Source organism: Danio aesculapii, chromosome 11 (genome assembly GCF_903798145.1).
Source record: "Danio aesculapii chromosome 11, fDanAes4.1, whole genome shotgun sequence".
Lineage (NCBI taxonomy): Eukaryota > Metazoa > Chordata > Actinopteri > Cypriniformes > Danionidae > Danio > Danio aesculapii.
Window position 1 is genome coordinate 15,324,426 of NC_079445.1, and position 15,469 is coordinate 15,339,894.

A 15,469-nucleotide genomic window follows, 5' to 3' on the forward strand; every position below is an offset into this window, starting at 1 on the left:
GCCATAGAAAACTGCTAATTTTTGAGGAAAATGTCAGACAACTCTTCATTTGGAATCATTAAAAATTCATAACCTAATGTTAGAAACTGACTACATAATCTAGATTACCAACAATCATAATAGTAACATTGTACAATTTCTTTACAATCTCTATTGTAATGCACACTATTATGTTTTGCACCTTATGTAAAGTGATCATTATGGTATACAGTAAATTCCAGCACGCCATCCGGTAAGCAAAGACTCAATGTTCTTGTTTCAGTGCAAACTGCTTTATTTCTCAAAATTGGAAAACCAAAAGAACACTCTGACCTGTAATTTGTCCCAGAGTTTATTAGGGCTTAAATGGCCATTCCATTCCCACCATTCCTGAATGTAGACTGAGATACTCTATCGGTATCAAACTGGCACTGAATACTGAGAATATTAATGAGGTAGCGCCCTCTAGTGTCATTCCTGGTACAAGAAATGTATCCAAACAAATTCTCATGATGTACATAAATAAATAATACACGGACAACCACTTAAGTCTCACCATTTCATCTCAGCTCAATCTGCAACAAATAACAGGAAAAAAATAACTCGATTTGATAATACAAAAGGCAACTGAGAGGTAATTTAGTTATTTTGCACATCGTCTGCCCCCATGCCTGAAAATGGCACAATTTCCACTGAATGCAAACCAAAAAAAAAATACAACTTAATCCATCTCATTACTGAATATGTTCTTTGCCCTCCTGCATAAAAAATACTTCACATTTACAAGAAAATAAGGAAAAAAATACATTAAAAGAAAAATATATAATCCTCTGAAATGACAAAAAAATATACTGTGCAATAAATACAGTTTAAGCTAAAAAATAACAAGTCAAATGTCTATAATATCTCATCGTACCTCTCATAATAATATGCAATTCCAAGGTATGTTACCGTCAGGCAGCATGGCCTTACAGTACATAGCAAAAATAAAGCAAAATATTATTTGTTTAATACTTACAACAGCTAAAAAAAAAAACAATAAAATAACAGTAAAAAAGTGACAGAGCAAGAGGTCCAGTGCTTTACAGTAATTAAAGTGGTTTTTAAAAAGAATAAAACTTATTTTAAGAATATAAATGCTAACTTACATTTAAAATCGCCGCTAATGTCGTCACATTAAAATAAATGGTCTATTAATTCCAACATAACCGAGCACCTTTTTATATCTGACCAACAATCACCACCAGCAATAAATATTTGATAATAAATATGAACATTCTGATACCAAACTCACACTAGATAAACAGAAGGACGACCAACCTGACCTGCAAAATGAATTAAAGACATGTGCATGGTTTTGTACACACAAGGTTAGTCTGGTAGTTTCTGGTGCATGCACATTTGTGTGTTTCTAAAGTGTCTGAAAGGTTATAATACTCTATGTGGGATGTATGTGTTTGACTGGAGCACCCGTGCAGTGGGTCGACTTCAGGTATTGTTGCGTAGTGCTTGAGACTGTGCTCGGCGGCGGGCAAGTCTAGAGTTAGAAGGAGGAGAAAGCCTCATGGAGCAGACGACGGCGCCAAAGTCTTCCTGCTCTTCTTCCTGTTGCGACAGCTGGCGGTTAAACGCGATGGCTTCAGCTGCAAACTGCGTCAGATCTTTAGTGCTGCAGTTTCTGTGCGTTTAATCAGAGAGACTGTTAGAAACATTATGAAAATCTGGAAACCACACTTGATCTGCTGAATCGAAAAATATATATAAAAAATACCTTTGTAGAACACGAGGAGTTGGAAGAACTCTTTCAGGTGCATTCTGAAAAACAATTAAATACGATTATATAAATAAACTAGTGCTGCTCAATACAGCGTTTCAGCATCGATATCGGAATGTGTGCATTCGCAATAGTCACATCGCAACATCTGCAATGTGGAGTTGGGATTATTATAATTGATCAGCAATGAAGAATGTAGTGTTTACAATTACATATTCAATAACAGGGCCAGGATAAAATAGCGATATACATGAGGTGGCGCTTCTCACAATGGCGGATCAAACATTTATCGATGTTGCAATTCTAAGAAATGCATGCGCTTTTCATATATGCATTTTTTGTTGATAACTTGATCTATCAATATTGGGGGCAAAATATCATAATATCGTATCGTCAGGGCTGGAGCAAGCTGAACTGGCGCTCTGGGCAAACGACGATCACATCGCCCTCAACCCTGTTTGCGGACACCACCCTCACTAATCTTGATGGACGCAGCGGCCCTGCATATTGTATTACTGTACTTGAATATCTGACTACTTATTTCACTTTTATATTTGCTGTTATTTATTTATTCTTGCATTCACTCATCTACAAAACTGTTCCAATTAAAGTTAATGATTTAATTCCAAATAGAGATATTCAAGTCATCTGCCAAAATTGCAATATAAATAGCAGCAAATTAAAATATCACAATGTCAGATTTTGCCAATATAGTGCAGCCCTAATATAAACAGATTTTATGTATGGTTACATTTTGTTTGTATAATATACGCTACCAATCAGTATTTTGGAGGTAGTTGCAAGGCTATATTTGTTTGATTAAAAAAAAGTACTTTAACGTATTTTAAAAAGCGATTTAGACATCACATAAATAAATAGCTTTTTTAAAAATAAGTAGAAGTTATATAGTTAATATAGTTATTTATAAAAATAACTATAAAAAGGTTTTTAATTTTTTAAAATAAAACTAAATGTAAACAAAAACATGCCTTGCGACTTTGTAAAGTCATTCTAATAATCTGATTTAGTGCTGAAAAAAATGCCTTGCATTATATTCCATGTTAATATATTTATATTATTATCAATTATTACCTCTCCCATCCTCAAAGAAAAACACACTACTATAGTCAGTCTATTGACATTAATGCGATTAACAGAATATGCTTAGGCCGTGTGTTCACTGAAGCATTTTTGTGAAGCTGAAAACACTAGTGCTCTTCCAAAAACACATGTGAGCACTTTTGCAGCGCTACATTTAAAGTCAATCTTCAACAGTCTACGCATATAGAAAAACACTGAGGACTCAGTGCTTTATGTAAAACAGATGCTCAGTGCCTCATGACTAGGACCAGACAACATCTGCAGACATTTTTAGCTATTTCTGTGCAGATTTTTGTAAAAAATCTGCAGATTTATTGCAGAATGATTTTGGGAGTATCGTAAAAATGTAATATATGAATTACAAAACAATACCTTTTAAACCTTTATTTAATGTTTCCAATGTAAATCCAATTAGATCCATTTATTTGGTAGACAAAGCAAGTCTCTCATATAATAATATATATATATATATATATATATATATATATATATATATATATATATATATATATATATATATATATATATATATATATATATATATATATATCTCTCAAAAGAACATTTTCATATTAATCAATAATATTATTGAAATTAATTTAAAAACGCAATAAATATAAATTTACACATTTACACATGTAAATACATAGAATCAATGATGGGCTAAAAATCTGCTGAAATGCTCTCATTGAAAACAACTGAAAAAATGCTTAGTACATGAATAAAAAGAGAAAGGAATTATGCGTGGTTTACATTAATAGATCCCTACTACACTATTCCTTCACCAGACTTATATTTCTGGCTGTGCCTGAGACCTCTGTGTGTCTAGCCTTATTCCACTGCAGGTGACATTAATGTTAAGCACATCTGTTCTTTCCATAGAAAATGTGGAGTAAAAACACGCTGAATTTGATTATTTATTTATAAATAGCTGTTTTATTTTTATATGCCGCTAGGAAGATATGTCAAGCACAGCACTATTGTTGTTTAAAGTAAGAAAAGATTGTGCTCTATGATCTTAGTTTTCATTAAAAAAAAAAAAAGTTACATTTCTTTTTGCTGTATCGAAAAATGTACCAAACCATGACACCACTGTATTGCATCAAACCGAGTCATAAATATTGTGAACCAGTACACCCCAAATAATTACATTTATATACATAATGATGCCTAATTTAATAAACGTATACATGAATAAAGATTTATTGTGTCAAAAGAAAATTGTTTAAAGGTGCAGTATGTAAGTTTGACACCCAGTGGCTAAACTAGGTATTGCACTCCCAGTTCAAATCACACACAAGAGCAGGATATGAGATTGACGACACCAACAGTGTGCCTGACTGTCGAACCTCAAGGCTGATTTAAATTCTGTTCTAAATAAAAGCAACAGCATGCAAAAAATGATATATTTTCCATATTAAAGGGAGTTTTTGTTCTAACCAACACCTGAAATTTATATTTTAGAAATGGTTTATTTCTTGCAGCTGAACAACAGACAACTGAAAATGATCACCGCAGGTACACCTCATGTGCTTTATTCAATGTTATATGATAATAATGTGAGTTTGAATGCCATTTTACATGACATTTATTGCCATACGTCTGAAAGCAGCACCAGATGGTTCACCTCAGATCTCAAAAAATAAAATAAACCGTTTGAAATTGAATTTTAGAGCTGAAATAATGCACGCCAACACATACCAGTGATTCAGCATCTACATTTAATAATGTTAAAGAGGTTTTATATAATATTAATTAGATTGTAAACCTTAACATTTCGTTTGATTGCAGTAAGTGCACTATTCTGCGCTTCTGAATGGCTGCATCTAAAATTCTTTATGTTTTTTAAACGTCTTATGCAAACAGCAAAATTGCTTATCACAGCAAATCTTGTCGCGTAGCATGTTAGTAGGACATGGGGTTACAATTTTAACCTGATCACCTAATGTTTACATTTGTAATATTTATATTATTTACTAATTAAAAACCTCAGGTGGAACTCTGAATCTGCATCTCATTTCGCAGTCAGTTACGGTCCACCAGAGGTCACATTTCGGTCACGAACGCATACTTTGAGAGCCTTCTTGACTAAATGAATGAAATACGCTGTTTTCCACCAAGGCAACCCGGGGTTAAAGGTACCAAAAAAAGACAGATGTTCTGGCAGAATGTCTGACTTCAGCGTTGTTTTTCTGATAAACAAGAATGTTCACTTAGCATGTTTCTTAAATATCTTCAAACATTTTATTTCTATGCTTTAGAAAATTCTAAAACTTACATACAGCACCTTTTATTGAACTTTTGTTTAATCATTTATCACCCTAAAAAGAAGACTCACCCCCTGCACCCAGGGATGCTGCAGGACCTGAGCGGCACTCAGCCGTAAAGTGGCATCTCGCACCAGCAGCCGCGAGATCAGATCTTTGGCATCGGCTGATATCTGTGCCCAGACTCCATCGCTGAACTCATACTTCCCCTCCTGAATCCTCTCAAACAGGTTGTTCTGAATGGAGGAAGTCAACACTGCAAATCTCTCTATATGGATGAACTGAATCTGACACACAATTGACTTATTGTGTTTGTCTTACCTGGCAGGAACGACATGTCTCTCCTCGTTCCCATCCGCAGTTGGTGCCACAGTGGCCAGTGAATGGCGGACTCCCGCTAAGCAGGATGTAGAGAATGACCCCGAGGCTCCAGAGGTCACAGCGCTTATCATAGAAGGAAGCCTCGTCCGTGAAGACCTCCACCACCTCAGGAGCCATGTACTCTGCTGAGCCACACTGCAGCACAGACATGATGCTACTCAAACACTGTAACAACACTTGACAATAAAAACATCCGAGGATAGATCTGAGGTTGTGTTTACCGGTGTGGTGAGCTCAGGGGTGGTTATTGGGGTACAGGCACTGTTCAGCTTTACTCCACTGCCAAGATCAAAATCACAGATCTTCACAGGGGAAACCTGTTGGAAGGAACAAACCCGTTAAAGCACAACACAGGCTGGTTTTTAAAATGTATTCACTAATGCTTAAAAGTTTGAGACCAGTAAGCCTTTAAGAAAAATTCATACTTTTATTCAGAAAGTATAAATTGTAAACTATGGCTGGGTGATATGACAAAACATTTTTCAGGAAAATCCCAATTCACGATTTTAATCACGATTCTTTGTGATGTTGGTTTTACTATTTTGCAAGTTGTCTGAAAAGTAACAGTTCCAACAGTTGCTGCTCCCTACTGAGTGTTTTGGTCACCCACATTCTTCAGTATATCTTCGTGTTTAGCACGAGAAAGAAACTATAACAGATTTGGGACATTATGAGAGTGAGCAAATACTGACAGAATTACATTTTGGGTGAACTATCCCTTAATACAGCATAATTAATTCAGTAGCCCGTGGCCACTTTAAGACCTGCACACAGTCACACATTCCATTTTCCTCTTAACTGTTTACTTTCACTTTACACATAACCAAATGTGTTCACATGTAAATGTTGTGTGGTTTTGACAGTTTTAGCATAATCAGACATGAAAAGATAGTGTAGTTCTGTAGTTAGATCTTAAGGCTGGTTTATACTTGACAGAGGTAACAAGTTCGTTTGGGTGCATGTGGCAAATGTGATGTCATCATGGTGTTGGTGGATGTTTGCTTTGGGTGCTCGCAACAGAATTTCAGCTAGTGGATCGCACAATGTTTTTTGTAACTTTGTGCGTTGCTCCACATCGAAGATGCACGACTTGGAGCAGAGTCTGTACGAGCTGGTGGAATTTGCACATGCAACACCTGCCTTATTTTAAGTCTTTTGGAATATAAATGCATATAATCTATATACGTATAACTCAAAAGTTGTTTTTAGGGTGTGACAGACCTTAAAATGTCTTGGTTTCCTGAGCCCTGACTGTCTCCAAAGTAATGAAAATCATCAGTTTCACAGCACAGCTGTAACTATTGTCTTCTCAAGCTGGTCAACTGGTCGGACGGTTTCTGTCTCCAGAACAGTATACGTTTTTGCATCAAGTTTGCAGTTAGCTTGGATATATAAAACATAGCCTAAGTTACTCATTTAAACAAGTGTATTAACAGCAAACATTGTCCTTCAATATTATCCACAACCTATTAATTTTATAGATACCTAAATTCAGTCATTTAGCAATTCCGCTGACTACTTTTCCGCAACTCGTTGACTACTTTTTCCCCACTGTTTCATCATGACGGTTACTTCAAATTGCCCCCTGTTGTTACAAATAATAGTACAACGGTGAGAGCATCAAATATAAAAGCCTTCACAACTCTTGGCTATGTGCGCGAAGTCAGCGGAGGCTCATGCTGTGAACCCAAGTGAAAGTATAAACTAGCCTTAATGCGCAACTGAAACTGAAATTGGCAAAGCTTCAAAGCACATCCAACTAACATTCTTTGGTCATTATGAATAAATGCAGTGTCCCATGAGCGCAACTATTTCTTAATTTTTATGTGAATGTGTGTTGCATTGTACACTAGGCCTATATTGAGACAGAGGGGCTAAAATTGAAACTGATTCTATGTGTGCTGAAGCACGATATTACAAAATTCAAAAACAGGTCATGGAGACATTTTAATCAGCCACAATTAGAAATCATCATTTCATAGAACCGTAAACTGATCAGAAGTGACAGTAAAAGTATTAATAATGTTAAAGTTGACTTTTTCCAATAAATTCTGTTCTTTTGAACTTTACATGTCAAAGAATCCTTAAAGACATACATCACCAGTTTCCACAAAAATATTAAGCAGCACAACTGTTTTCAACACTGATATTAACAAAATCTGCATTCTAAATAATTTCTGAAGAGTACAAAATTGCAGCTTTGCTATCCCAGAAATGAATAACATTTTAAATATTAAAACAAACCAAATATTTTCCATTATTGCAAATGTTTTTCACAATTTTGTTATTTTTTACCAATTCAATATAGTCTCAGTGAATTTAAGGCACTTCTTGAAAAATATTAAACCCAAACAATTTTGAGGTCTATGATATATATATATATATATATATATATATATATATATATATATATATATATATATATATATATATATATATATATATATATATATATATATATATATACACATTTTCTTTTCGGCTCAGTCCCTTTATTAATCCGGGGTCGCCACAGTGGAATGAACCACCAGCTTATCCAGCACGTTTTTACGCGGCGGATGCCCTTCCAGCCGCAACCCATCCCTGGGAAACATCCACACACACTCATTCACACATACACTCATACACTACGGACAATTTAGCCTACCCAATTCACCTGTACCGCATGTCTTTGGACAGTGGGGGAAACCGGAGCACCCGGAGGAAACCCACGCGAACGCAGGGAGAACATGCAAACTCCACACAGAAACGGCAACTGAGCCGAGGCTCTAACCAGCGACCTTCTTGCTGTGAGGCGACAGCACTACCTACTGCGCCACTGCATCGCCCTATATATATATATATATATATATATATATATATATATATATATATATATATATATATATATATATATATATATATATATATATATATATATATATATATATATATATATATATAGATGATTAACACAAAATAATGCACTTTTCAGTTCTTGCTCTGTAGTTTCTTTTGGCCAGACAGTCAACGCAATGTTACCAATTTCTAAAGGCATGTGTTACCTTATCAGTATATTCACAGAGGATATTTTCAGGCTTAAGATCACGGTGGGCGATTCCTGTGGGAAAAGCAGACAAGTGTAAGTAAACAGATTGATACTGATTCACGGTCAGTAGGCTGTAATGTAAACATACAGCGTTTACCCTTGTTGTGCAGAAAGTCTAGTGCATGTGCTATATCCCTGACCACACGACTTGCTTCTCTCTCATCGAAGTATTTTCGACTCTGGATGTGTGTTAAAATTGAACCTAAAAGGGAAAAAGAAAAATATTCAGAAAAAAATAACAAGGTGGAATAAGCATTTTTGTATTTTACAGCTACAATAATGTATGGTACCTCCACGTAACTTCTCAAACACCAGATAAAAGCAGCTGTCATCTTCAAAAAACTGAATCAGCTCCAGAATGTTCCTGTGAGAGAAACACAGTGGATACTAAAACCTAATACAATCAATAACAACATTTTTGAAATATATTATATTGAGTATAATAGCTGGTGGAGTGTTTGGACTCTGATCTTACTTGTTTCCTTGACACTGGTAAAGCGTCTCCACCTCTCTGAAAACTCGGCTGCGACTGTGGCCAGCATTCTTCTCGATTATCTGAGAAGTTAAAGTAATTGGTTATGTTTGTCTACAGAAAACTAATGCAATATTTATTTTACATATTTTTCAAAATTTGTAAGAGTTAGAAATACAACAATATAAGGACAATTATCTAAAGGATAAAACCTGATATTGCAATACTTTTTTTCTGCAATAAATATTAGATATAGACAGGGCTTGACATTTACTTTTTGATTACCAGCCACTGTGGTTAGTAGTTTTCCAACATTACTCGCCGTTTGCCATTTTCTTTTCACTAGCCACAAATTTGTTGTTGGCAAAAATTTTTTATATGCATAAATTTGACTTTGGCATGATAAAATTACTTGATTTCGGTTTTGTGTTATGTCCACATGCCTCCTCATTCATTTCACTTTTTTTGTCGTGTATGATCTTGCTCAATGAGCATGAGCAAATGGGTTATGGTTTCATAATGTCGCATTGCAATTAGTTTTTATTTCACATGACTTTTCAGGGCAAAACACAAAGGATTTATCAAATTTTTCTCTAGCCACACCAAACAATAATAATAATTATTATTATTATTATTAAACCAAAATAACTGTAAGCAAAAGCAAGCAAATGAAAAGCATACCAAAAATAAAAGGATGATCACTTGAAAGGTTAAAGCGAAAGCAACCTGCTGCTTACAAAAAAATCTGGAGCTCTTGAAAGCAGAAGGACTTTGGGTGCATGAGCGTTGCTTTTTGTCTAGTCTATTTAAAAGAGAATCGATCGTACCAGTTAAGTTTTCAGGCACGGATGCTTTGCACAAGGAACAGTTTCTTTTTGAAACTTTTAAACACTCACGCACATCAAAACAACTGAAATCAGCCTTGACATAGAAGCCCTCGTCAGTGGGTCAGGATCGCCTGGGTCTCACCGTGTGCATGATCATTCTGTCATTCGGTATTCACCTGCTTTCTTTTGCTCATGCGAATACAGTAATTATTGCCATCTTTCACGCTGGCCCCTCATTGGGCCATTCTTATTGTTGAACTTTGCCAAAAGTACCAGCCAAAGTGCCTAGTGGGAGTAATTGTCTAACTCGCCACAACCTGCTGAAATCTACCCACATTTGGCAGGTGTTAATGTCTAGCCCTGTATATAGATATGAATACAGTTTCACCAGATTTTACTGGGGGATTCAGCTACAGAAATGGAATAAATCACATCGCAAAAATGCTTTTCAGATTTTGCTTTGTCTCATTTCAAGTCCTAATGAATACAAGTTCTTAGATTAGGTAAAAAGTACTTCTGAAGAAATAAGTCAAAATAAATGTTTCCTTAAAACAAGCACAATTATCTACTTTAAAAATTAAAGTAAAATAATCTTGTTTTCACTTTGAAATGTAGATATTTGGACTCAAATCATTTTTTTTTTTGCATAAATAGTATAAATTCTATATAAATGGAGTAATTAAATAGATTTCTGTAGCTCATGGTCAACTAAAATTCAGACTCCAACATTACATTTATTGCAATGTGATTGAGGATGTGAACATTGCAATATCAACGCTGAAATGATATATTGTGCAGCCCTAAAAGGATGTACTTAAAAAAATTATGAAAAAAACACAGTCATCTCACCTTTACCGCATACTCAGTGCCATTCTGTAAACTCACACAGCCCTGGACTTTGGCATAAGCTCCCTGACCCAGCAGCTCATCTGTCAGCTTGTATAGATCTACAACAGACACACACACACTTCTGAGCTGACCCCACACATTTTCCAATCAGGTAGTGTAGTAAGGAAATGCAGTCAAACATTCTGAAAGATCTGATAATGCTCAACACATATTATACAGATATAATACTGCAAGCAAGACAAGAAACACAGAAAGAAAAACATGCTTTTTTTAATGTCCAAGATGATAAATTACCACAAAATTTGCCTGTGAAACTGTCTCCGGCTCTTCTGCGTTTTTTCTTTCTGCGTGAATTTGGGTCTGTGATGCTGATTGGTTGACTGCTCTCCATTCCTAATCCAATAATAATAAAAAATAAAATCCACTTAATATATACTTTAGTGAGAATTTCATTTCTGGAGTAATGTTTTAATTAGAAAAATGTCTTTGTACCTGTGGAGGTTTGCAAGACGCTGGGGGCACGAGGGAACGAACCACGGCTCTCCACCCTTCCTGATCCCAGAGCGCTACTGGTTATCTGTAACAGAAAAAATAAAGCAACGTTTTAATAACAGAACACAACAGGAATGTTACAATTCTTACAGAGTTATACAAAAACCAGCAGTAAGACCCAATGTAAAAAAAAAAATCCTTTCTTTTTTTTACAGAGGAACTGAATTTAAATAATTACCTATAAATTTTCATAAACTGATCTGGGGTCCATTCTTCATACCTCGCTTAATCTAAGATGATTTGGCAGATGTTGGACCTTTGAATGGGGATAACTGATTTCTGGCTAAATAGATTTTTCAAACAAGTTTGCAAATCAGATTAAAATATCTGGTTGAACTGTTCTGAGATAAATGTGTGTGCTCGTGCTTGTTGTGAAAATCAATCAATCCTCAAAATCATGATCATAATTGCAGCGATTGGCTGTTGGCAAAACGACAGCAGAATGACATCATCTTTTATTAATATTAATCAAACTAATAATATTACTGACTAGGTGTGGGCCTGTATAAGTTTCTGAAGGTATGATAACCTTGGATAAAAATATTACGATTTCACGGTGTCAAGGAATCTTTTTAAATGTCTGAGTAAAAAAAAAAAACAATTTTATTCCCGTTGAACACAATACATTTTATTTTAGTAAACATTTATAATATTTTGGAACAGTAAACATGCCATGCTAAATAATTCAAATAAATCATTGACTTCTGCTGTCTTCATTGGTTTCAAAAACACAAATTTATTTGCAACACATAAAAAACATTAAAAAAAAAAAAACTTACATATAGAGTATAACCGAAAAATTTAGATGTTTTAAAACCTTGACTTTTTCAAACCGCGATATACCTTGAAACCAGTTATCGTCCCATGCCTATTACTGACTAATATTTAGTTATGAGCCATGTATGCAAAATGACAAAACTTATAGTAAATGAAATGCTTAGATCAAATGAAACTTCTTTCCTACTATTTGTAGTAGGCTATTTTAGCCTTTCAACAGATTTAGCAACAGCCAAAAATACATTGTATGGGTCACAATTATTGATTTTTCTATTATGCCAAAAATCATTAGAATAATAAGCAAAGATCATATTCCATAAATATTTTTATACATTTTCTACTGCAAATATAAAAAAACTCAGATTTTGTTCAGCAAAGTGCATTGCTAGCACTTTGTTAAGACAACTTAAAGGTGATTTTCTTAGTATTTAGACATTTTTGAACAATGAGATTCCAGATTTTCTAATAGTTGAGTAACGGTCAGGCGGTTCATTCCGCTGTGGCGAGCCCTGATGAAAAACGAAGGGACTAAGTCAAAGGAAAATGTGTAAATTAATATTTATATCAGTATCAATAGTATATCAGTCAAAGATTGTCCTATTGTACCAACACATACATTAAAGGAACGCTTATTTATTCAGATTTCATGTGATGTATAAATTAAAATTTAAACAAATTGACAGGTATGACTGGTTTTGTGGTCCATGGTTAATCAGGTTATAACTTTAAAGGAGTTATACAAATTCTAACTTTCATTTTAATATTAAATAGTCATTAATATTTTTATTATTCAAATACTCTTTTTATTTCATTTGTTAACTTTAATTCAATTGATCTCTGCAGTTCACTTGATCTAAGAAGTTAGTTAATTTGATTCAACTAAAAAAAAATATAAGGCAGCAACTATTTTTCTAACAGCACACGACTAAATTATCATATTTTAATTTAGCAGTTCGCTTTCAGTGTTCTGTAAACATGAACTTCAATCAGATAAAGAGGAAGTGAACAAGACCAGTAAAACTTGCAGTGTGCACTTATCTCATTTCTCGCTTTCAACAAGCCTCTCATCATGACTCAATAAGTGTTTCAAAACTCATATATGCAAGACTGCCTGCTCTGTTTTAATCATTTAGCAAGAGCCTGATTTAAGGCAAAAAGCCCATTTTAAGGTAAGTCGTGACACTTGCCCGTACCTGGCAGGAGCAGTGGAGCGCCTGAAGGTCCGCGAGCTGAAAGATAAAAAAAAAAAAAAAAACAGGCATGAGATGATTCCAGAAACCGCGCGAGACGGAGCCGTGACACCCTCGAGCCGCAGGGAAAACTTGTGACGTAACGTTACACCGTGAAGCGTCAGCCCAGTGTGACAACTGGTTTTCTGTAATGTATGTAGGTCAAGTGAAACTATGTAACGGCGTCGTGAGAAAAGAATGCATGTTTGGTCAAGTTCAAATCTGGTAAAACCCAGCACAGTAATAACAGTATATAGTCCTCGTACCGTAAAAATACAGAGGAAATAAGAAGAACGAAGATTAATTAAATGTTATGACGAAATTATGTCGAAAACGTATTATCAGAAACATTTTCATCGTTAATAAATAATAACAGTTGGAAGGGCGGGGATCTTGGTTAACGTTAGCGTAAAGCAGTTTAAGTAAATTAACATATTTAAAGCAACAGCAGCTACCTAGCAAAGGCAATAATGGCTGAATTGGTAATCAGTTTATACAAAAAATGTCACAAAACTGGATGCGTTTTTTCTGTAAGGAACAGCCTTGGTCACCATTTACTTGTATTGTGTAGAAAAAGAGATGGAGACTGAGAGTACCTTTTTATGTTTCACGGGGAGTCGTGCAGGATTACTTCAACATAAGGATGGCAGAATACTTTGAGTAAACTATCCCTTTAAGAGGAGGTGAACCTAAACTATAAAACAAGTTACGGAGACAAGCTACAAGTGTCAGAGAACTAAAATAGTGTAACGTAACTTTAGTCAGCAGAATACGTGTTAACCGAATTCTGTTAAACGTTTTTGACTGACTAACGACATTTTAAAGACATGGAACATAAAGCTTATACGAATAGAGATACGTTAACTCATTCAGAATTTAATACAACCGTTTGTTTTGCGACCTGACGGTTTAACTGGCGCGAATCGATCTACTCATGAAGCCACCTAATCACATGATGCAAACAACAGCAGCGAGCTGGACTTGACCTCACGGTGAGTATAATTTTATATAACGTTAACGTTACATGTGATGGATAAATTACTAAAAGTTCAAACCTGTAAACTGCAGCCGAATGAGTCTCGCTGGACAGTCAATGCCTCCGCCATCCTCCGTTGAACAACAGCAGTGAGGAGGAGGAAGAGGTGGAGGACAACACAGAAACACAACAGCACCACCCCCAAACGCGCCAACCGCCCTCCTGCTGATGAAAACCAATGATAAAAACACTGCGGCGCGAATCGCACTAGGGTGACGAGATGACTCATGAATATTAATCAGGTAACGTGACTGGATCATGACTGGACATTACGAAGTAACGTAAGCACGCGCTAATGAATATTCATATGCTAATGCCACGAGTCTGATTCATAGGTTTGTATTTGTCAAAGCTGCACTGGAGGTTAAATATAGATTTCATGTTAAACTGTTTTTATGGGATGTCAACAGAACCGTTGAAAATAAATCGTTAGGCTCACACACTGAACCAGTGTGAATCAGTTACACAATAGGTGGGATGACGTGGTGTGGGCATATTTAATAAATATTGGGGAAAGTTAGAATTTCCCAGGTGGACTTTTGTTAGCGTCAACTATCCGTTTAATTTCATTGTGTTAATTTAGTACTGTTTAATTTTTAAGCATGTCTTTATAGTTATATCAAGGGTTAAATTGGACCTGCTGTGCAAAATTAACGTTTAATGCTGATATGTGTCCACACTAACAAAATATAAATACATACATGCATATAAACACATAATTTCCTTTCCAGCTGTTTATTTAAATACACATATACACTAACTGGCCACATTATTAGTTACACCTAACTAGTATCGGTTGGACCCTCTTTTGCCTTTCGAACTGCCTTAATTCTTCGTGGCATAGATTCAACAAGCTACTGGAAACATTCCTCTGAGATTTTGGTCCATATTGACGTGATAGCATTACAGAGTTGCTCCAGATTTGTTGGCTGCCTGCACAATCATACTGTGATTCTCTCATTCCACCCGATCCCAAAGGTGCTCTATTGGATTGAGATCTGGTGACTGTGGAAGCCACTTAAGCACTCATTGACATGTTAACGAAACCAGTCTGAGATGATTCGTGCTTTATGACTTAACACGTTATCCTGCTGGAAGTAGCAATCAGAGGATGGGTACACTGGTCATAAAGGGATG

The 15,469-nt window shown here is 35.4% G+C and overlaps 1 protein-coding gene across 1 annotated transcript; it reads right to left on the reverse strand.

Annotated features, from left to right (window-relative positions):
• Positions 1-250: 250 nt before the first annotated feature.
• Positions 251-14,502, reverse strand: mknk1 (MAPK interacting serine/threonine kinase 1). Its single transcript, XM_056468527.1, has 14 exons — positions 14,352-14,502; positions 13,261-13,296; positions 11,231-11,315; positions 11,033-11,131; positions 10,739-10,836; positions 9,066-9,145; positions 8,881-8,954; positions 8,688-8,792; positions 8,547-8,602; positions 5,724-5,819; positions 5,443-5,637; positions 5,193-5,357; positions 1,751-1,794; positions 251-1,657 (listed from the first exon to the last, which is right to left on the reverse strand). The coding sequence occupies exons 1-14, from the start codon at positions 14,400-14,402 to the stop codon at positions 1,468-1,470; spliced, it is 1,374 nt and encodes a 457-aa protein (XP_056324502.1). The 5' UTR covers positions 14,403-14,502; the 3' UTR covers positions 251-1,467.
• Between the last annotated feature and the right edge of the window lie 967 nt (positions 14,503-15,469).

Excerpts from the sequence above, each read along its gene's own strand:
- mknk1 (XM_056468527.1), bottom strand. The coding sequence starts at position 14,402 with ATGGCGGAGGCATTGACTGTCCAGCGAGACTCATTCGGCTGCAGTTTA. Across the intron at positions 13,297-14,351 it reads CATTCGGCTGCAGTTTACAG|CTCGCGGACCTTCAGGCGCT; the intron begins GTTTGAACTTTT and ends TTTATCTTTCAG. Across the intron at positions 8,793-8,880 it reads GTTTGAGAAGTTACGTGGAG|GTTCAATTTTAACACACATC; the intron begins GTACCATACATT and ends TTTCCCTTTTAG.